The sequence below is a fragment of the Merops nubicus genome, unplaced genomic scaffold, assembly GCF_000691845.1.
Source record: "Merops nubicus isolate BGI_N331 unplaced genomic scaffold, ASM69184v1 scaffold16909, whole genome shotgun sequence".
NCBI classification, from domain to species: Eukaryota; Metazoa; Chordata; class Aves; order Coraciiformes; family Meropidae; genus Merops; species Merops nubicus.
Window position 1 is genome coordinate 60,527 of NW_008631827.1, and position 23,666 is coordinate 84,192.

The window sequence follows — 23,666 nt, forward strand, 5'->3', positions numbered from 1 at the left end:
AACTAGTACATTTTAAACAAGTAATTGAACAACTGCCACAGGCTTTACACATTAAGTAGCAGTATACACATCTACTTGTAACACTTTTGAATTAATAGGATAAATAGGTACTGGGATTTTTGTTTGTTACAGCTTTTGTGAATAGCTTTAAAACAAGTTCTAAAACTATCCTGTGTATAGAAGAAAAGCCTTTAGTTACATTTTTACCAGTTAAACAACATAGATGAATTTCTGCCAGTATTTTTAAATGGTTAGAAATTAAGAAGAAAGAGTAAATTGTACAGTCCACTTTTTTTAACTGGCAGATGTCTCCTTTTGAGTCTGGTTATTAATGAGATATAATGAAACAGTGACTAGCTGATTAATTTCTGCAAAGAAGTATGCTTCAAACATTAGGATTTTTTTATACATTAACGTAAGTCATGTGGAAGACACTGATTTTCTTTGAGTTTTAATGAATACCTGACAGTATTACTATACATTAACATATTTCAGAGGTAGTGTTTGTAAGACAGCTTGTCATCATAAACACTACAAGCTCACTTTTTGTTGTTGCAGTTCTCAGTGGCCTCTGTTCTAATGACTGTCCTCGGAAAATAACAGTAAGTGTAACTATAACTTTGCATTACTAATTAGCCACAAGTAAACTGAAGTTTAATTATACCAAAAACTCTAAACATATCAAGACAGTTATTGACTGGAAGAATGTGTAATCCAAACGATGACTGGCCAGGTTCTGCAGAGAACCATATTTGAGACGCATACCTTTTGCCAGCTGCCTGCTGAGAGATTAAATTGACTGATTCTGCAGTGAGGTTTGTTACCCAGCATCATGGGGGCTGGGGTGTACCAGAGACAAGAAAAACTTGTGCAATAGAGCTGGATGCCCAAACCGTGTAGCCTGCCAAGCCTTGTTCTGGGCAGGCAAAAAGGCCAGGCAAAACTGATGATAGGACAGATTCAGCCATAGAGCCACTTCTGAACTAAAGTACAGTAAGTTGGTACAATGAAGGATAGGAGGGAAGGAAATAGACTTGGTTGTGTTGATTCTGCAGATGGCTGTATCTACATGTGCTGATTTCTATTTCAGTTATTTTCATCACCTCCAGAGACCCTGAAACTCAGCCACCAAACTTTCAATTACCAAGTTGTTTTAGCAATGTTCATTATAAAAGTTAGCCTAAAAGAGGGACTTAGAGGAATCAAAGCTAGCATTAGCACTTTCGCTAATGAGTATAAATGAGATGTAATTTTGATTTGAAAATAAAAAAAACTGCTTCAAATGGGGCCACTTTTTTCTGCAAGCCTATTTGAAGACATAAGGTTTAATTTCTGATGTAAAATAATAAGGGGGTTTGACAGTGCTATTAGCTTAATTTGCAAAACTAAAGAGAGGGTTTGAAAACAAAGCTTCGCAATAGATATTGGTGAACAAATGTTATCAAGATCATTGAAACGTTATTGCCTGCACTGTAATCGAAGTTCTCTGTCAGAAAGTAAGATAAAGAACATTATGCCAGAATACAGCTACTTGGTGCCAAAAAAAAAAAAAACAAAAAAAAAAAAAAAAAAAAAATCACACTTGCACCATATTTACTCATCTTTCCTAGGTCTGCATTAACATCACCTTTGCAGTCTCCTTACTCTTCATTCTCATCAATTATTATTTTTCAGGCTTTGATCCCATCTCTCATCATTATCACTTATTCTTAGGGTTTAGAACTTATTATTTTTTGATGCATGGTGTGAAATGCATCATCATCTCTTCTTTTAACATTCCTTCTGTAGCTCATTTGAAAGATCTCTACTGGATTTGATGCTCTAATACCAGCTTGAATAAAAAAAAAAAGAAAACTTTCTTTAAAATCTATTCTTAGATTTGTCCCCCCTCCTCTCCCTTCCCCACCATAGCAAATAATTTTTCCCCACACCTTTTTAGGTGCATTTGTTATGGTTCATCACTCAATAATCCAAAACTAACTTTGATTTTTTTTTTTCCCCTCCATAACTGTACTTTGATGTTTAAGTACATTTTCTCCCACAGAGAATCTGCATAAAATAGATATTGGTACTTGACAAATAAATATTCAACCACTTTCATGAATTAAATAAAACAACACTAAATAATGATAACAATATTTTGAATTTGTGTAGCTTTTTTTCAGTTCAGAAAGACCATCAAGATAGTGCATTCTCACAGACAATATCAAATGAGTTCTGCTTTTTCAGAACATGGAGTTATTTCTTTGAAATTTTGGGTGGGTGTATGTTACTTGTTACTTCCATTAAACCTTTTGTTAGAGCACTAAGTATTATTGTTTTCTTCATGAGAAACTAAACATTACTTAGCCAGCAGATCAGCCTTATTTTGAAAATTAATTTCTATATAATGCTATGACCAAAAAAAGTTGCAGGATTTTGAAATTACCCATATCAAAAGTAAATCATTAACCTAGAAACACTTTTGTTTGGTTTACTGTTTCATTACTACAGCTCTGTTTGTCCCTAAAATTTTGCCTGCTTGTTTGTTTGTTTGGTTTTTTTTTATTCTCCCTCTTGTAGCCTTTCGGTGTTAATCAGCCTGGTCCTTACATCATGTACACTACTGTAGATGCAAATGGATACCTGAAAAATGGGTCAGGTAAGATAACCTCATAATGTTATGGCATAGTCTGTTTGTATATACTTCCCAGCAACGTGAAGAGTTGGAAAGAATTTAGAGTGAAATAGAACTGGTTTTTGAACAGTGTCTTCTTTAGTTTACAAGGCCAAAACCCCTTAACTTTCCCTTCTTTCTTTACAGATTACATATTTTTACAAACATTGCAACTGCATTCTTTTCTCTTTTCTTCTGTCCCAAGCATATTGAGTTTGAACAGTTACCAATCTGAAAAATTGTTTGGTACCATATCATCAGTTTGTGAAATAGCGTAAGCTTCTAATGATTTTCTTTTTCTGCTAGATCCATAGCAACTATGTATTAAGAAACAACATCAGCTTCAAAATACCTAAACAGAACTTGCAGCCACATGAAAAAGGATCAACATAATATTCAGTAAACACAGGAAGTATTTTTCTGGAGTTGTTGGCTACATGTGGCAAGCTCACAGGCATCTATAAAATCATAAGTAGTACATGGGAGATAAGGAGGGAGTGGCTGGCTACATCCTTTCACCTAATACCAGAGCTAGAAGGTATCAAAAAATCCTTTGGTAACAGGGTCAAAATAAATGGAAAGCAGCAGGGCTTCATGCAACTTGTAGTGTAATTAGAGGTTTAATGACATGAGATGTTGCAGATGCTAGTTCACATGAGCACAAAACCAAAGCAGACAAAAACAGAAAAATGCATTGGTCCAAGAAGTGCCTCACGTTAGAATACCCTGGGGTTGCTGCTGCCTTCCTAGGTAGGTACTAGTGGCTCCTCGAAGACACAGGTGATTGTACTAAGTAACTTAGGCTGCCATTCTTATGACCATAATGGACTCATTTCTTGCTTAGGCACAAAATCCCAAACTCACAAGCCAAAACATGATCAGAGTATGTGTCTCTCTAAGTTGCACCATTGCAGCTCCTTCCCAATAGTGGCAGTCATCTGCATCTGTCACTCAAGTCTTACTTCAAATTAAACTCAGATTTAAAAAAAAAACAAATCTAGTAGTTCACTTGGAAAACTCTATTGTGTATAACACTAATAGCAATAATTTAGGGGGGAAAATGCTGACATGTTACGGTCCTAAATCAACGACAATGCTCTCACCTTGGATTCTGTGCTCAGGACTCTTAATTCTACCCTAGAAAAAATAAAAAGAAAAAAATGTCCTGAAGTATAAACCAGGTAGCTACAGAAACATATCCTGATTTTCTGTAGCACTTCTGTATTTGTACATGCTTGAAAGCATTAGCCTACATTTTAAACAAACTAATAATTAATGCTAACATGAAAATACAGAGCGTTTTATCTAATTGCACAAATTCATTTTAACAAACTAATCATACTGCTAGCTGGACGCTCGGCTTCATCACTCTGAAGGTTTTCTTCATAAGCTAGATTTTAAAAGAGTTTACATATTGAGTTAGAAACACTTAAAAATCTCCAAATTCATCATGGGCTTTTAGTTACACTGCGTTCTATTAGACTGTCCGACCCGTGCAGCCAGTTGTGGTTGTGTAACAATTGGCATATCTCATTATTGCCAATTACCAAGATGAAGGCTTGCAAGCTTTGTCAGTGCCAACTCATAGTACAGCCTATCTCATTAACTATATGCAAAAACACTGGTGAAGGCCTAGACAGGATATTTCTCCTTATCCCTCAAATGCCTGAATTCCTGTGGATGGGAGACTAACTTCAGTATGCTGTCTTCTTGGTTATTGGTGGCCCCTAATCACTTCTGAGTTCACTAGCTTCCTTTAGTCAATTTTAACTGGAGCACACGTGCCTCAGTTAAAACTCTACCAGTTCTGTAAAAATTAGCAGTTTGGTAGAAGACAAAATTCCATGAGGAGAAGACTTTAGTTAGAGATCAGTAGTTATCTGGTCTGGTTTTGTCCTCAGGCTGGCCATACAGTCGGCACACGTGCCGTTGCAATAAATGTTCTTGCCCAGCATAGCAGAAAAAAAGCTTAGTGTAACTGCGAAGCATTTATGGGAAACAGAAGATAAGGCTAAAAGATGTTGTAGGTTCCAGACACGAAGTAGGGCTGCTTGCAAAGACGTGTAGGACTCATATTCATACAAATACAGACATCACAGTATCACAGAACGTTCGGGGTTGAAGAGACCTCAAAAGATCATCTAGTCCAACCCTCCTTCCAGGGCAGGACCACCTAGAGCAGGTGACATTAGGAACGTGTCCAGGAGGGTTTTGAATGTCTCCAGAGAAGGGGACTCCACAACCCTTCTGGGCAGCCTGTTCCAGCGCTCTGTCACCCTCACTGTGGAAGAGTTTTTCTGCGGAACCTCTTATGTTCCAGCCTGCACCTGCACCTTACATCCTTAGTTTCATAGGACATGTTTCTGGAGATTCCTACTGTGTTATGCTTATTACTTTAATCCACATTGGAGTGCCTTTTCTGTTCAGTACTTCATGATGACTGGGTAGTTTAGTTTTTCTCCTCTTTTTGCTTCCATGTAGCATATTTGCTTTAGAGTTGAGTTATCTGATAGGACCCTGGGAAATAAAAACTGGTAAGTAAAAGTAATTTTGTTGTACCTATTCCTTTTTTAAAAGACACAGGAGTGCTTGTTTTTCAAAACAACAAAAGTATAAACAGTTTGGAATGCAGTTCATATTTTAATAAAGAGTAAAAACACTTTTACTTTCACAAATTTGTGTAATGAAGCTTGGGGTTCACTAATCTCTTCTTAGGCTGTTCATAGTTGTCACTGATCCCTGCCCCTCTGTACTCTTTGTGGCTATCTTCATGAAATACAGACCTATTGATAAAGCTGCTTCCTGAGAGCTACTGTCAACAGTCACTGGAAATTACTTTTAATTTCTGCATTACAAAATTTGTTTCCAGCCTGCCACTAAAAAGTAAGCTGAGTGCATTCATTGGGTAAGCATGCATCTAAACGAAGAAACTGGTGGATTTAAAGTAACGTGTTTATTCCTTCAGGCTCAGTGGGACTTAATGCAGGCCTGTCTAAATTGGGTGCATCCCAATTAAGTGAATATAAACTTAATGAAAAGAGCTCCATAGTTCCTTTGGCCATGTGGCTTGTAAAGCGATACTACATCCTATCAGAGAATTGGGAGTACTGATGAGTAACTCTGTTTGCCTAAGTAACAAAAAAGACTTTTGCCAAAGAAAAGAAACACATCAGTAAAACCATCAAACTGACCCTTTTTTCCTTCTTCAGCAAAGTGCTATAAATCAAAAGAACCCCTAACCTTTGCTTAGAGATAATTATACACATGGAGATTCATTGGTTTATGTAGTCAGACGAGTTTTTAACTCTTGCTGCTTATTTGTAATTAACACAATCTCAGATTGAGGAATCTGATGTTTTAAGTGAACTCATTCAATGCACTTGAAAAACCATGTCTAACAGCTAATCTGTATTATTAGTTTCTTTATAATACTTTATATTTGGGATATTGTGAACAGTAACTGTAGAAAAGTGAAACTTGGCATATCTGAATGATATATTACATGCTGCTTTTTAAAATTGTTTTATAAATTGACATAATTTTAATCAGAGGATGATAAAATAATGGATTTGTGGGATCTCACATGCAGAATATCTGTTAAATCTGTTAAAAGGTTCATTTACAGCACCATGAACTGATTCTAAACCGCACTTTGAAGAGATACAATTTGGGTGGGTTTGTTCTGTGTACATTAGACCCTTCAGCACTTACTACTTAAGCAAGCTTATAAAATAACCCAGTGACAAAATAAAGATGTTCTTCCAGGTGCAGACCTATGTGTCATGGAAGAATGCATATAGCTTACAAATGCCTTATAGCTGTGGGGAATAAATCTAGGTCCAAATTTTAAGCTATTTAATGTATCATTTCCTTACTTTTCTTCTGGTTCTCTCTTCCAAGAACAAAACCAAATATATTTTCCTTAAACATTATCATTAGGGTTTGTTAAGTTTGGTTGTTTGTAGGGCTTTCTTTTAGCAGGGGGCAGTGTTTTTAGAAATGCAATGTTTTTACAATTTACTCTAAGAAACAGCTATCAAATGTAATTTAATATCACTAGAGTACCATTCATCCTCACTGCTACCATATTTACAATAATAAAAACCTAAGAGTCCAATCATGATGAATTCCCTTTTCTATTTTGGCATTATGAAATGCCAGTAATGAATTCCAAGCACATTTATGACCCTAGCAGTATTGCTACAGGGAATTTTCTAATACTGTCTTTGATCAGTTTCTCAACTGTAATATGTTAATAGAGTTTTTTTGAATCTGTATAATTCCTGCAAGAACTTTTCAAAGTCACATTTTCTGAAGCTATTTAAGTTTAGCTAAAAACTTTCTTCTTTTACAAGTCTTACTCATAAAATTCAGTAAAAGTCCTAACTGAAATTGCTGTCCAGTCTGTTACATCAGAACTGGATTTTATTTGACTATACAGAAATACCTCAAGCAATGCTTTTATATACATGTACTGGTGGGCAGTACTAAACCAAAATGGCGTTTTTGGGCCACATATGAAGCTACAAAACATCTTTTCCACATTAACCTTTTAGGAGTATGGCATCAGTAAACTATTCTAAAACTACTTTTCATCAGTTTCATTCCTTATATCATGGAACAATCCATATCTGGAGCTTTTAATTATATGAAAGCAATAATGAGATAATATGATAGTTCACAATTGTATTTTTAAAATACTGAATCTCTTTTTCAGGGAGTAACATGAGTAACAACAGTTCTTTTTTCTAATGAAAACAGTACTCACCATAAAAGGAATGGTTTGTTTTCTTTTTGGTTTTGTGATGGTTTTTTTTTCCCCCAGGTGAGCTCGTTCTATTTGTTGTCTTTACTGCTGCTCTTAGCAGGGGAGCAGTTATTGGCTGGACCACTGAAACCACACTATCCAGTCACCTTAAGTTATCCTTCCAGCCCTGGGTTAGAGTAAATCATACTGTACTCAAAGAAATGTCCACTATTCTGCTTCTGATCTTACTAATTCTGCAGGTCTTTAGTTCTGAATTACAGCATCTTTCATGTATGCAAAATTCAGGCAAAGAGTAAAATAAAAAGGCGCATATGGCTGTCCTTATCTAATTCATTTTAAGGTTCTTTGATCTGCCAAACTCACTACAGGAAATTTGCATAATTACGAGGGGAGTTTTAAAACACTATTAGAATTATTCTCTCTCTTATTAACATTCCACTATGTTGTTAAAAAATAGCAGAATAATAATTAGTGCATAGTCTGTGCTTATACTTTCACAGTGCTCAATTCACTTGTAATCTTACAAAAAGAAATACTGTTAAATTAGCTAGAAGGAATAGCAATTGCCAAAATGAGCGTTATAACTGAGAAGTACTGGGTTGTACATTTACGGTTAATATCTGGACAGACCTTCTCACTCTGAGACAAAATTCACTTGCAACAGCTTCAAATATTTAAGGAATTTTATGCTTGAGATCACATGAGGTCCAGGTGTAAAACTGGGAGAAGTGTGCAAACTGAAATTTAAGTCATGCTTTCTGATCCATTTCCTGTGATCTGACTTCTTCACTCCCCATTTCCTTTGGAGCTGTTATTTTTAAGGAGACACCACAGTTAAGTATGAGTGTCAGCCTAGAGTTTTTTTATTGGCTTCTAAGAAATTTCTAATAGTACTCCAACACAAAGTTCTTCAGCTGAATCCTGTAAGCAACAATGCATTGCATAAACTAGAGTATAATAAATAGGGTACAATATCTAAAGTTGAGCACAGAGCAAATGAAAGATGTTCTTGGGGCAGGGAGAGCATACATAAGATGGATTTAGTAAAGCTAACTCAATGCAAGCTGTTGGCTTAGTTGGGCTTCTGTTGTGGTTTTTGTTCTGTTTGTTCTTTTTAACCTTCAGCCTCCGAAAAGAAACATTGTTGTTAACCAAATAGTAGCCTTTATGTAATCTCTTTAGTTTTGAATAGAATCTTTCTTAATGACTGATGCCAGTCATACTATTGCAGATCACATCTATATAGCTCTATTTGTTAGCAGATCTGACCTCAGCTAAAATGCAGGTATGTCATTTTTGCAATCTGAAGTGGGTCCCAATAATGATCGTTTGTGTTTTCGTGAGGATCTACCTACCTGATATGTTTGCTTTCATGTATTTTATTACCAATAACACAAGCCAATTTTCTTAGAACTAATGCCCATGTGGACCCAGAACAACATAAATGAGATCAGATACTTTTAAATTTAATATGGAGCAGCTGTTAATTTACAGAGATGTTTTCAGCCTGCACAAGGATGGCTTCATATTGAAGCACCAGCACAAGAGAGGCATTGCAATCTGCTATTGCAGTGTTTACTGGTCAGGGGCTCGAGAGCTGGACCAGACCGGGTAGTCCTGTAGAGACTTCACACTATGAACGTCAGACTGCCTTTGGCCATCAGCATCTTTTTACCCTGTTTTTCCTTCTGATACCCTTTCACCAGAACCAATTTTTTCTGTTTACCTGCTTGCTTTCTCCCTCTTCTGTGTAACCCCTGAACCCTCAGGTACCTTCTCTTTCTCTCCTTTGTAGGAATTCTTAGCCAAAACAGTAAGACTGGTAGCTGTGCATTTCCCTAACCACAGCAGTACTGGCTGACTCCTTAGTGTGCTGACTAGCCAGGCAGTTGAGGAAACACCCTCGCAGCTCCCTTCTGCCATTTTTTGTGATAAGGGCACCTGTGAGGCGAGGGCCTGTTATTCTGTGCAGTGTGTGGCATATCCACACTTTATGTATTTTTTTTTATGTACCACATGTACTACATGAACCCTTGCAGCTGTGCAAGCCAGGCCCAACCTGCCTGGAGCTTCTGGTTGATGTGTTGTCTCATGCTTTCACTTCCACTTAAAATGGGAGACTGTCGCCTGTATTTTAGCCTGAGTTCCAGATGTCTTCTTTTTCTCTTAAAGTAATAATATGCCAATAGAGTTTGAAATAAATAGGGTTGTAGTTGCAGTTTGTGTCTACCAAAACTATTGATCCTGTAGACCAGGAACAACAGAACAATAAATGCTTATTGTTTACTCAAAGATGCATGCATAAGCCTAATACTATAATCTAAATAGATTCATTGAATTGCTCATATGGATTAAGTCACAATTTGTTTAAGCATCTGTATGACTGAAGCTGTATGGACTGATAGCCTTTGCAATTCTCATTTCAGAGCTCTTTCATTTTGCTGGTTTTGTTCTGTTCTGTTTTAAACCTTCCATGGCAGAATGACCTTTCACATGCAGTTAAGTCATGCCCTTCTGTTGTTTTGGTTTGGTTTGGTTTGGTTTTTGTTTTTTTTTTTAAATCTGCTTACTCTTCCCTGTTGTTGCATTGAGTTCTCAAGCTGTTTAACTAAATTGGATTGTGAAGTGAACACAAATGTCTAGCAGCTAGCAGCATTCCTAAATAGTAACGAATTTAAACGTAAACATTTGAATATGTACCAGGCAAAAGCAAAATAAGCTTAACTTCAATAGCCATTTGACATTGCTGGATTCATTATTTAGAATTCCACTATATAGAAAGAAGAGTGTATTCATGGAACAGGATGGAATAATTTAATAGTTGAATAGCTGGATTCTCTTAAAGTGGGATTTTTCTGGTTGCTATAGGTAGGAATACCCTGCTGGTATATGTTTTTCTATTTAATTTTTTGTTTGTTTGTTTAGAAAACTTAATTGAACTTGTAATGTTGCATGCAGTAGTATTACCAAACTTCAAATATTTAGGCATTACAAATTAGACAATTTTTCCCTGTGCAAAGGGTCAGAATATCAGCAATATTATAATTCTATTTGTTTAAAAAATTTTAAGAGTTTTTTTTAAATAGTTTCTCGTTTTACTTCTAGAATTTTATGGTGTAAAGTCATTCTTAATGAAAACATGTATTCTCATATAAATGTATCAGATTTGGAGGCTGGGCTTTCAGAAGTATAACAAGTGTTAGCAGCACTGCAAGTAATAGGCACCGAAGTTGCAAGTGTACACTTTCAATCCTCTTTCCCCCAGTTCCTTGTGTAACTCTGGAAAAAGGTATTGCAGAGAAAGTTGAGAGGTGAAGTTGTGTACTGCATTAACCTAGTGCTCCCTTTTGTCTGGACTAGTAAAGGGAGGGAAACATTCTCAGCCCTTAGAAAGCTGAAGTGACCATTGCATAATTTTAAGCAGAAAAAGAGCTCTTTCTCCACTGCATTTTTTTCCTATAGCAAACTACAACTCTGAAGGCAGTAATAAGGGAACCAAGTAAAGCTTTCCACTAAAGCCAAGGAAATCAAATTCTCCAACTTTCTAAAAAGTTTTTAAGTTTAGAGTTTTGGGGGTTTATTGTGGTTTGGTTTGTTGTTTTTATTTGTTTGGGTTTTTTCCCCCAAAGCTGCTTTATAAATTCTTATGTATATTACACAGGTATTTCATTACTATTGGTGATATTTTCCCCTTTTGCAGTAAGAGGTTCCATCATATTTTCAAATACATAAGGAGCTGTCAGCTTCAAAGGATGGGGAAACACTTTGGTGTGGAATCTAGCACAATACTGATAATTGTTGTAAAGTAAATATCATGGTAGTGTTTCAATTGTGCAGCTTAAGTGAGGGATGTTTAGTGTGAAATTTTATATAACTCTTGAACTGGCTTTGTCTTATTCCAGCTGTTGCATGCATGTTGTTCACAGCTGTGCAGCAATTCATGCAATTTCTTAATTTTTATTTATGAAAATACATTTAGCTATTCAGTTCTCTAATATATTGAATTTGGGGGACTTCTGAAAGCATAAATATTATTATTGTATTTTGAATTAATCTGAATGGCTTTAATGGACGACTTAAATGCAAATTATATTTTGTCAAGAAAAGCATAATAAAAGAATTTACATGGATGGTGCTTCAGGAGACCAGAAGTTTGAAATCAGAGTTTCCGTTAGTTCTTCAACTCCATGTTGTGATCTTGTGTGTTCTGCTCTATCATTGCACAAATAAGCTTATTTAAGCTGACTGAACAATATCAGTATTGTGAATATGTTGATATAGGTTCAACTAGACTGCTCATAAATCCAGTATCATACATTATCAGTTCCATTTAAAGAAACAATAGAAAGTCTTGCTTCTACATGTAAATGCAGTCACCTCCTCTTCTAAAGTTAAATTGGCTTCATTTAAGCTGTTCAAATAAGCTGTTGAGGATGTCACAATTTAACCCAGGGCAGAGTGGCTACTCTTAAGCTTTCAGCAAGTTTACATCAATATAATGGAAACAGAAGTGAAATGCCTTATTTCAGGTATAAAAGAAAAAGTACTGTATGTTGTAGATGACATATCATTCTGTTTTTCAGACAAGACTTTCTGAAGGTTCATGATATGTATTGCTTCAAAATTTTATACGCCATACTTCAAAAATAAGGAGATTGATTCACAGATGTTCATAATAATTTCTGAATATCAAACTCCACAAAATTTTGTAAGGTTTGGCTGCCCAACATCATCAGCTATTTAGTAAAAATTTGGTCTCTGACATGCTAAAATGACCGAACACCATGTCTTAAAGTGTTGAAGTTTTTTACTTTGCCCAAGGTTTTTGAAGCCATAAACGTAGTGGCTTATGGTTTAAAACTAAAAATATAAACACCAACAGCTATACCAATACCATCTTGCTTGCACAGACTTCAAAAAGCTCAAAAAACAATCTTGGCACAAGAAGTAAATCCCACTTCCCTTCTTGAAGAGGGAATGGTATTTTCAAATCTTCTTGGAACAAGCAGAAAAATTGTTATAGAAGTTTTACAACAGGGCAAATAGCTAGAGGTGCTATTTAAATTACATTTTAAATATTTTCACAAGTAAATTAGTTACCAGTGACTGATAACTTCACATATGACAATAACCTGTTGACAGTACTCTCTGTAATTTCTCTTTTTATTTTTAATCTTTGTTCAGGGCTTTTATGTTTCTCAGATGAACACTTGTCATTCTTAATTACTTGTCTGCAATTCTAAATGGAACATTTGAGTAACTATCAAACTTTTACAGAATTCATAAGAGATATTGAGGAAATAAAGCAGTAAATATTCTCAAAGATCTCATATTTATAGTCAGCTTTAAAGTAAACTAGAACTTTCTATATGCTATCATCCTGCTTGGCTAGTATCTCCTAATTTTAAAGACAAATAAAACAAGGATATGTGCACATTTTCTGCCTGCTGTGCAGAAGAAAACATTCCTTTCTGACCTTTGCAAGTGATCTATTTACATCCTGAAGCTCAGGCTTTAATTATCCTTATCTTGGTAGGCACAAGAACCAGCATTAGGAGCCATGAAATTATTCAGTGCTTTTAAGAATTCTAGCTGCAGTATCTGACTCTCTAACCTCTTTAAGGCTGACTGCAGACAGTGTATGACATGTTCTTTGATTTCCTTTAATTTTAGTTGACATTCATTTAATTTGTATGATGAAAGAAAAAAAGGAAGAGCTCAGTTGCAGTCTCATAATCCTAAATAATTCACTCAAAAGTCATTCTAAAAGCTTTTCAATGTTAAATGTTACAGTAGTATGTGGTTCTTTGGGGAAAAGTTCTTCAGAATTCAGCATTAGTGAAATAAATTGTTAAAGAAAATTCTTTATTATGTTATACCATGATCAAGTAATACATACCTTGTTTGTTTTCATAACAAAGTCATATTTAATAAACCTACCTTTGCTGTTTGATACTTTCATATTGGTAACCAGTGTTTTCAGATATTACATGCTTAACTCAGTTTGAGGATTACTTAAACTTTGGATTTGGAAACTGAGACCTAGAGACTGAGCAATTTAGCCAAGGAATTCAGTGACAAAGTAGGAGCAGACTCAAGATTCAAGTCCTATACTGGTATCTCAACTTAGTGGAAAAATCCCTATTCTTAAAGAGAAAAGCTGCTCGGCTAATGCTTTCTGCCACATTCTGTAATCTAAGAATTCACCTAACAATGTACACAGCACACCTTGCCCTCACAAGAGAGGACTGAAAGTACAAAATCCTATTTAAGTGTTTCCACATCCACTTGCTCATTACATGGTTCTGCATAGGGAAAAAGTAAATCTAAAATATTCCTAATGTTTAAGAAGACTGTTACTGTTTCTTCTTGCTAATAGTATTTTAACTTAATAAAAAGGTAACTGCATCAAGCTGATTTTTCAGATCTCATCTAAGTATATTTATAATACTGCAATAATACAGAATATTTACCTTATTAAACAGACTTGTTTCAAAACATGCCTGACAGCATATGTCAGGCTTCTTCCTAAAAAAAAAAAACCAGGGAGGTCAGGGAGGTTCAGAAAATAGAACCATGAAGTAATTGTTTTATTGAATAGGAATTCAAAATTATCATCATCCAGTATTCAAAGTAGTTTGTCCCCCATAAGAGAATACAAAAGCCCCAGAACTGCATCTAAAAGTAGGTGCTGTGTCTTGGTAGTCCCTTAGCGTCAGTGCAGCCTTATAGTGGCAAAGGAATGCTTGCACTTATCAGGCTATCTGCAGGAGCCAAGAATGGGAGTTTGTTTCTGTTTCCTCTCAAAGGGATGTTTGGCTTTGCCAAAGGAGTTGTAGTGGCTGTGGTCTGGGCATTTCTCCCCCACCTCTGTTCACTGCAGTTGTGCAAGATGCAGTGCAACTGGTATGGCCAAGAGCCAGTTGTCTGAAACAATAACTTTCAGAATTGAGCCTTGGAAGGAAGTATGCAGAGGTAGAAAGGAGTTGGCTGTAAATTCATTACAAATTGTGAATTCATGTTCTTTAATTCACATTCTATTACATTTTGTCACTTAATTTGTAATTTCTAATTTCAGACATAAACTGTCAGGTGTCAAAGCAGACAAAACTCCAGCACTGATAAAATACTGACTACATCATATCTTTGTGAAAAACTGTTTCTGTTGATCCTATAAACCTACCTGTGGTTCTCAAGTCTCCCTTCAACTAATTTCTATTAATCTGGTGAATGGCTGAATTCAATGTGATGCTTATGAGGGACCAACATCATTCCTGCTGCATAACCAGATAATTTACTAAGAGGCCTTCTAGACACTGAATGAAGACTCTACATCAGATCTGAATCAGTTTAACAGAAATGAAAAGATTACAAGATTTTTATTTAAATGAAACAATTAGATACTTCATAGATGGGATGTTAGTGAACCTGTTGATAGATGCAATGCTTATGTTTCCCTACTGTCTTTTCAGGAAATGAATGGGTTTTTTTCCCCCTACAGTTCCTCCTTTAGTTATTTATAATTACATTCTCTCACTAGGGTCTAGCTTGCAACCACTGTAATGATGTTTTCATTAAATCAATTTATTATTTGAGAATTTGTTTGTGATCATTTACTTAGCTAATTTTGTGACACAAGAAAACCCAGTAGTTACTGATAAAAACACTACTAAGAATTAAAGTGAACTTCACATGTTGAGTCTGAGCTTTTTAATCAATGGGGAAGAAGACTTGGCACTACTCACATCAAAATAAATGGAAATAGCTGATTTATTTCTCAATTTGTAAAAAATAGTAGAGATTCAGTTTAACATAGAAATGGTGCTCAAAAGAGTCACTTTGCCCAGAATTCTAAAGTATTTAAGCTATTCTCCAAGTGAGTGTCCACAAGCAGTTTGGAAATAGGGGATTGACCCTTTTAAGAATTAAAGAATCATGTAGTTGGTTAATTTTTTAAAAATATTTTCATTACAGACACTGAAATGTATATTTATGTAAAAGGTTTGGGGTTGTTTTGGTTTTGTTTTGTTTGTTTGGGTTTTTTTTCCCAAATACCTACTTGGGCTTCTTTTCTAATTTTATTTCAGCTGGACAGCTTAGCCAGTCAGCACATTTTGCTCTCCAGTTGCCATACAACGTGTTAGGCTTGGGGCGCAGCGCTAATTTCCTTGACCATTTGTATGTTGGCATTCCTCGTCCCTTGGGAGAAAAGGTTAGTTGAGATTTAAGATTGTCAAGCTGATGTTTATGGTGTTACTTTTCCTACTTGAGCTTAGATGGAAATACTGCTAGGGACACTTATTTCCCAGAAGCAAGAATATCAAAGTAGTACGTTTGAATGCAGAAAAGTGCCAGAACAAACCCTGTATGTCTGATTTTTGGGGTGTATATAGGCTCTGAAGCTAACAGTAAGACCAAAAGGTCACCAAAGGTGTCTGTAAATGTTTAGCATGGGTATATAGTGCTTGTCTATAAGTTAAATGTGGATTAGATATGAGAGTCAAATTATTATAGTCTCAGCTGTTAAGACTTTCCTGGACTTGGTCTGGCTGGCCTGCAAATTCACATAATCTTTTCTGCCAGAGTGATAAAACCATAATCAGTATGATGGGAGGTGGAGATTACCATGATTATCTAATCTTCAGATGAAACATAAAAGTAGGGTCCTGACCATTTTCAGTCTTTAAAGATCTGATGGTACTACTTTAAAAAGTGAAGTATTCAAATGAGTCTGCTGGCCAAAATCCGATTTGGATAATTGCTTCCTCTGCCTCCTTTGTAAAATTGGTTTTTTTCTTCCTTCCCTATTATGTCAGTGCTTTGTACTTTTAAAGCAGATGCTGGTTCATGTCAGCAATAGTTATTTTACTTTCTACTTCATTGTTGTTTTTTATTTTAAAGCACTCTGGAGGTTTCAGAGTAAAAGGCTTGCACAAACATAAGGGAATTATCACTTATATTTAATTTTTTTAAAAAAAAATGGGTTTTGTTTCTTCTTTTGTATGTTTCAGCAGATAATTTCTTTGCTTTTAAGTATGTTGGTTTATTAGGAATTGACACAGCCTCTGTTTTTCTTTCAGTCTGTAAGAAGACAAGAATGGACAGCTGTCATTCCCAACTCCCAGCTTATAGTCATCCCCTATCCTCATAATGTTCCTCGAAGGTAACTTCATCGTTCTGATTTGCACGTCACAAAATTACATTAATACAGAGTTTAATTTAGGCATTATGTGTAGGTTTAAAAATAGTCACTTGTATAGAAAATAAATTTAAGAGCACTGCTGGGGCAGTCAGTTCTATAGATGTAGTTGCCTCTGTGACCAGGCAGAATACTTCTCAAGTATTACACAGACTCATAGATAGTCCCTATAAACAATCAAAATCTATTACCAGCTTGTGCAAAAAATCACAATGCATTACCAGCTCAACTCTGTAAATAATAACATATTTGCTAGATGCACCAACGTTCTCTTGGACTAATTGCAAGCACGGTAATGACTGAAGCAAGCATTTGTGTTTCACCAAATATGCAATTTCTGTCTAGTTGCATAAGAAAGTTTTAGTTCAGCCCTTCTGAACCACTATCTGTTGCCACAGGTACGAATTATTTTCTTGAAGTAAAGGTGAATGGGTTGGTTACACAAGAGCTTGAACACAGAATTCACTTTGCAATTTAACTGTTCACCCCAGAACAAGAACACATTTCCAGCTCTGCTGTTAGAGTAGACGTTAGTCACGTATTCCAGCAGCTTTTTGCCGCTTGGTCTACTAGTGAGGTCAGCTGCATTTATCGTGCAGAAGTGATTCTGACATCAGTTCCAGCAGTTAATTTTACTATAGGACAAATAACAGTTGAGAAGTGATGTGCTGCTTGAGTTGCTAATTAACAACCACAGGAACAGCATCTGCCAGATGAGGAAAATCTAGCTATAGTCTTGAGGTATTTAAAGGTATGTCTTATGCAAAAAAAAAAAAATTCTGGTGTCTTATTCTTAAATTATTTTTTACTTCCTGTAAAGTGAGTTTATGGACACTGTAGGATAGCAGAGGATAGAATCCTCAGAAGAAGTCAGATTTCATAATAAACAGTTCTCAAATTTATAATCTTGTTTCGTATAGTTACGTTGTTTTCCTGAGAGGCCTCAGTGCTGCCTCAACATAGAACCTCCTGCGGACAGTTTTCCCATGGCAGGAAGCCAGTATTACAAAAACTGAGCCTCAGGACCCCGCAACATTTGAGGGGTATCTTCCAGAAGCCATTAGAGTGGTTAATTTTGTTGCTCTCCAGTGTTCCCCTGCCAGAATCAACTGGTAAGTTGCCTACAACTGCGGTTGTCCCTGGGTAAACTTCAGACTGAGAGATGCCTAACCAGCTGGACCCCACAAGCCTGTCTAAGAGGAGCTCCTCATGTGGAGGAGACAATCTGTCTCATAGACTGACTTCACCCTGCTTCTCCATCTCCCCAAGCCCCATGCAGTTTTGTGGAAGGTTTTCTTATGCATTTTACTTTGCCTTGGGCAGGGGCAGGAAATAAATCTCCTAATCAGAAAAAAGTCAGTTCCTGAGGATACCCAAAGCATTCAAGAAAGTTAAACAGAAACTTAATTTAGACATGGCATTACCTGAAAATAACTTTATTAAACCATGTATTTCCAAGTAACTACAATTAAGCTTCAGTCTCTTAAAGTATAGCCACTAGTTTCTACAGGTGAAGTTGTTACATGTCTCATACCACCAGGTTCTTTTAATTTTTATAAGTTAAATCTGTTTTCTGCTTCCTAATGAAGGGTATTCATGTTTCCTTGGATTTTCTTCTTTTGTATAGCTGGAGTGCCAAGCTGTATCTGACCCCAAGTAACATTGTGCTGCTAACAGCTATAGCCTTAATTGGTGTCTGCGTTTTCATCCTGGCAATAATTGGCATATTACACTGGCAAGAAAAGGTAAGATTAATTAACTAGGTTATTTTCTATGTTTTCTATACTATTTAACACATCCTAATATTTTACAGTCTCATATATTGGGATTTTTGAGTAGTTTTCTACAGTATAATTTCTGCTATAGACTGCATTCATTCCTAAAGAGTATTTATTATTAATTCAGTATTTACTGCAAGCTTAAAAATTGGCATTGTTTTTATTTAAGCTCTAAGACACTTAAAAAGGGAAATGAAGAGCGACATGGATAAGCTTTTGCCATTAAGCTGTTATTCCCAGCTAAATGAGATGGGTTTGTTTCATATCTAAGCTTTCTATTTTGCAGAGTTTTAAGGAGTACTGTTTTAGAAAATGGAACACTAACTCAGTTTACTTGAGTTCTGCTGGTAGTCTAAAAATAAGTAAAATGTCTCTTTTTCTGTCTCTGTCTTTGCTGATTGCACTGACATTAGCATTCGAGACTGTATAGGGAGTCAGTTGTGTGTATATTGGCTGCTTTGCTCTGTGTGTCTGAATTATACATGCAGTGTACAGAAATCCATTGATTTGAAGAAGCATTTTGAAGGGGGCCTTTCATGTCACAAAAGAAACGCGTTCCCATTTTTCTTAACTATGCTTAGTTCACAGTCATACCCAACTGGTAGGATGGTCAATAAATGCTACTACATACCCAAACTATAATCTTAGCTGTCAAATAAAATTACTGCACATTTTGACAGGGTGGAAGTGTTTGTTATTTTGTGCTTGTGGAAATAAAATGACCTTGTTAAAGCTTGTTGAAGCATGGTTTGCGCATGCTTCATATTTGAGCATTATTTGTCTGTCAGTCTTCACTCTTGAAAATGTTAAATGCAGTCTCCAAATAATAGTAAAGCTGGGAATAAATCACACAGAGCAAAGCAGTACAAAGCTTATGATGACTGTCCTTAGCATGTCCTCCTGTACTAGGAAGGCACTGCTAACTGCTGGCTGGGACTATGAACTGGCCAGGTTTAACTCCCATCTCTGACGCAACTTAAGCAACAAGAGTAGCAGAAAAAAATACTTGGACTTTGAGTTGGGGAAAGACTAACTATGTATATCTTTATCTGGAGAAACAGAGATTTAATGTCAACATTCAAAACAGTTATTCATATAACAATAAGTCATGTATTGTAATGTCAAGAAGCACTCAGCCCATAGTAAGTGCTTTCTGAGCCATGTTTAAACCCCATTAGAATCATAGAATGGTTTGGGTTGGTAGAGACCTTTAAAGGTCATCTAGTGCTATCCCCCTGCACTGAGCATGGACATCGTTAACTACATCAGTTTGCTCAGAGCCCCGTCCAACCTGACCTTGGATGTTTCTCAGGATTGGGCTTCTACCACCTCTCTGAGCAACCCAAGCCAGTGCTTAATCACACTCAATGTAAAAGAAATCTTTATATCTAGTCTAATATGTGAATGAAGCAGTGTATTGGTTATATCATAAACTTAGTTCAGCTGCTGTACCTTGCTCAAAACAGGGACAAAAAATTTTATGTATTTTCAGACTATTGTATAAACATTTGTTAATTCCTATAATTTTCCAGTGCCTTCCTATTGATTTTTACCTTCCCAATTTTTAGAAGAAATGGTTGAGGTAGAGAACAAATAAGAACCTTGACAGAGGCTGACATGACTGGGAGATAAACTCCGGAGTTCCTTGTTTCTAAGCTTGTTCTTAGTTTACTGCCTCTTCCAGTAATCCTCTCACAGAAGTACTGTTTTGCCTAAATGCTGCTTTCTCTTACAGATCTCTAGAGTATCTATAGCAAAGAAAGGAAGGGGAGTTACAATCTCCTTTTTTTTCCCCAGAGGATATACATGCCTGTAAGCTGCAGTGGTTTATTCAGCAGTTAAAGTGAACCATGTACTTTGACCACTGCAGATAAGTAGCAATAGGAGCCCTTTTTCTGACACGGTCCTTAAACACTCAGCTGCCGACCAAGTATTACATGGTTTAAATAACTGTAGGTTTGGGGCACAGTATGTTGCTCTGTCATTCTTTAGAATTTTTGGATCCATTTAGAAAAAAAAAAAAAAAGCTTTAAAATCTCAGTTCCTAGCTTTAGTTTTGATACATCAAATGAAAGAGAAATCGAGGAAAATTTTGCACCATTCTTACAAAAAATATAGTCTGCTCCATTAGCTAAGGACCTTCATATTCCTGTATTCTGATTCTTCATAACTGCCTTTGTGGTCTTGAGGTTAGTCATGTGAACACTACACATTGATGATAATACTGCTAGAAAAGTTTTGATGGATTCCTCAGAGTATCAGTTACTGTCAAATTTGAAGTAGTAATTTTTTTCAGGAGGCGTTCAAGAAATGGAGCAAAAATTGCTTTCTAAGTGAGACTGTAAAATTTCATGGAAGGTGACAAGCTTTTCAATGTAGAAAGAGTATGCCGCTCCCTTCTTCCCACCCCAATTTTGAAATTCAAAATAATACTCACATTGATAAAGTCCCTGCCAAAAAAACAGACTGATACTTCTTGAATTCACCAACAGCTCTACTGCTGCCACAAAATGCAGTAAAATCCATAGTTAATCCAGTGGAGCTGCTATCATAGATAAACGTCGTGTGATGAGGGAATCTTTGGCCTTGAGCCAAAATGGATGAGAAACATTCATGGCATAACACATGCATGATTTCTACCAAAATCATCATCTATATTTATCAACTGAGATACAAATCTGACTGCCCACACAACAGCATACTATAAAGGTTTTTCATCATTTTACTCATTAAAAAAAAGTTAGGTGTAAGCAAGCTAAAAAGCGTTTAAATCCATTTTACTACATTCTCATATGCTGAGATTTACACATACTGTCTGTCATAACAAAAACACTTTTCTAGAAAAGTTCACATTGTGTCCAAAAATCCTTTAATAAGTGCTTTCATACTGTTACTGCTTTAGAACACGAGGAGACTTGGGGGAGAGCGCATGTTTTTACACATTACATGGATTATAGGTACAATTTAAATCTGCTTCTTTTTTCCAAGCACCATCCAAAGTACTCTTTCAGTAGATCTATGTGTGTTCTGCATAAATAAGCAGGGAGATGCATTTTCCCTCGCTTTTTTGTAATGTAAACAAAAACACGGAACATTTTTAGCCTACTTCCACACTGTTAATTGCTGGTAGAACTGCAATTTTTGTCTAAGTTTGTATTTAGCAGGTTGTGGGTTTTTTTTAAATCTCATCTTAAGTGTAACATAGATGACATTTATTGTTAATTCAATTTCATAATTCTAATGCAGACTAAGTAAATGCATGCTAGGAAACATTCTCAGTTTTGAAATATTCCTTTTTTAAAAGTGTTATTAGAAATAATATAAAATAATAAGTCATAAATACAAAAACAGCTGAGCAGAAGCCACTTTGGAGTAAATTATTGCTATTTCAAAATTACATCATTTAAAAGCTAATTATTGGGGCTTTTACTAAGCTTTTTGCCTTTTGTCAAATTAGTAACTTGGAAAGAATCAGCCATTCTGACATTTGACAACTCATTTCTGTAATGGTATTGCTCTAGATCACACACAGCGGTTTTTTTATTATTATTTTTCAGAAAGCAGATGACAGAGAAAAGCGACAGGAGGCTCATCGGTTCCATTTTGATGCTATGTGACATGCCTTAATATTTATGAAGGAGCTGCTACTCATTTGCTTTAATTGAAATACTAAATTCTGATCTGTAAAATTATTACTGTGAAAGTACTGGTGGTGTGCTACTTGTAAATGTTGTGTTATTTGGTATTTATTTGGAAAATATTAAAATTAGACCTGAATGTCTCACAAGGCCTTTCAGTTAATGGACTGTATATAATAGTATTTGGTCTTTATTTAACAGAACTGTAAATTTATTTTTCTTAGTAAAGGGATCAAATTGCATGTACCATTGTTTACGTACCACCGATTCTATAATAATATTTGACAGAAAGAAAGCTGTGTAAATAAAAGTTCAGAATTTTAGGAAGCAGAATACTTTGTACCACTTTAACTGATCTTGTCATTTGTACATTCCTGCAAAATAGTCTGCATTTCTGAAAATTAACCTTGAGCAATTTCTCAGATGACTTGATCATTCATTATTTTGATTGTACTAAAGGTGCTCAACCTAAAGTATTTTGTATTTTTCTTTGTTTAAATCCATATGTTCAATAGTTAAAAAATTTAGGAACTTGAGAATGAAAAGAAACTGCAATGTTAATGCTAGTTCTGTAGCTCATCATGGAACAGATGCAGTATTTATGTGTGTTAGTTCTAGTAAGAAGACAACGCATTAAAAAATAAAAATATTAAAAATGTATCAGCATTACATAAACTGCTTTTATAATTTAATGATATTTATTTTAGAAAGGCCTAAACTAATTATGAAAGGCTTTTTTTTTTTTTTTTAATAAGAAAGGTATTGGGTTTGGTTTGGTTTTAAAGAAGTTAAACATTTCGGTGTGGAAGGAGAATGATGATTGACTAAGGTTTATTGCTAAGAGATGAGACATACAAAGATTAAATTAAGGATATAATAGGACACTCAGAATAAGCAATGTACATTATCTATGTACACTACTACGCCCAAATTCCATAAGGCTTTAATAATTACGTAAGACAAGTAGCCCAACTTCATATATTTAAAATGGTGATAAAATTAAAATTGCTCAGTGTACTTTGGATCCTGGAAGAGTATCTAAAAATAACCATGCTTTAATTTAAAGTTATTCCTTAATGATATGAGTTTACATGATTAATTGTGCATTTAAATCTGTCAATTTGCATTCCTAATAAATACTGTTTCTTAAACTAGAGCACACTTTCTCAAAAGTGTGGTTCTTGCAGGTAATCCCCTCTGCAGCAGGTATCTCCTCCGCTCTGGCACTTGCACCATAACCTGCAGTCCTGTAACACTCCCTTTGCTTGTCAATACAGGAACAGAAAAGAGAGCAGGTACAAAGCTGAACTGATTACCCCCACCCTGAACCACAGTCAAATGATTTGTTACCGTGGCAGTGCTGAACAGTCACCCATTCATACAGCAGCACCAAGCCAAAATTCAGAAAAGCACTGAAGTGGTCTACTAAGCTATGAAGTTTTACTAGATCTCCCTGATAGGAACTGATCAGATGCCAACAAAGGAGACTTCCCTATTACATACTGTTACTATACAGGGTAGCATGTTTCCTTAATGCACACCCGTAATATTTCTCTTAGAGCAGCATTAAAAGGTAAGGTTTTTAAGATAAATACTTAATGCTATTGACTTCTTGAACCCTACAGAA

General features: G+C 35.6%; 1 protein-coding gene across 1 annotated transcript in view; it reads left to right on the forward strand.

Moving 5' to 3' along the window:
- The window catches only part of ITFG1 (integrin alpha FG-GAP repeat containing 1), a gene marked incomplete at its 5' end in the record, with an annotated part of 80,143 nt that extends 57,635 nt beyond the window's left edge, over positions 1–22,508 (forward strand). The window contains 6 exons of the mRNA XM_008947722.1: positions 559–602; positions 2,563–2,641; positions 15,512–15,636; positions 16,505–16,587; positions 18,251–18,368; positions 21,959–22,508. Of these exons, the coding sequence (XP_008945970.1) occupies positions 559–602; positions 2,563–2,641; positions 15,512–15,636; positions 16,505–16,587; positions 18,251–18,368; positions 21,959–22,018 (509 nt within the window). The remainder of the gene's footprint in view (positions 1–558; positions 603–2,562; positions 2,642–15,511; positions 15,637–16,504; positions 16,588–18,250; positions 18,369–21,958) is intronic.
- Between the last annotated feature and the right edge of the window lie 1,158 nt (positions 22,509–23,666).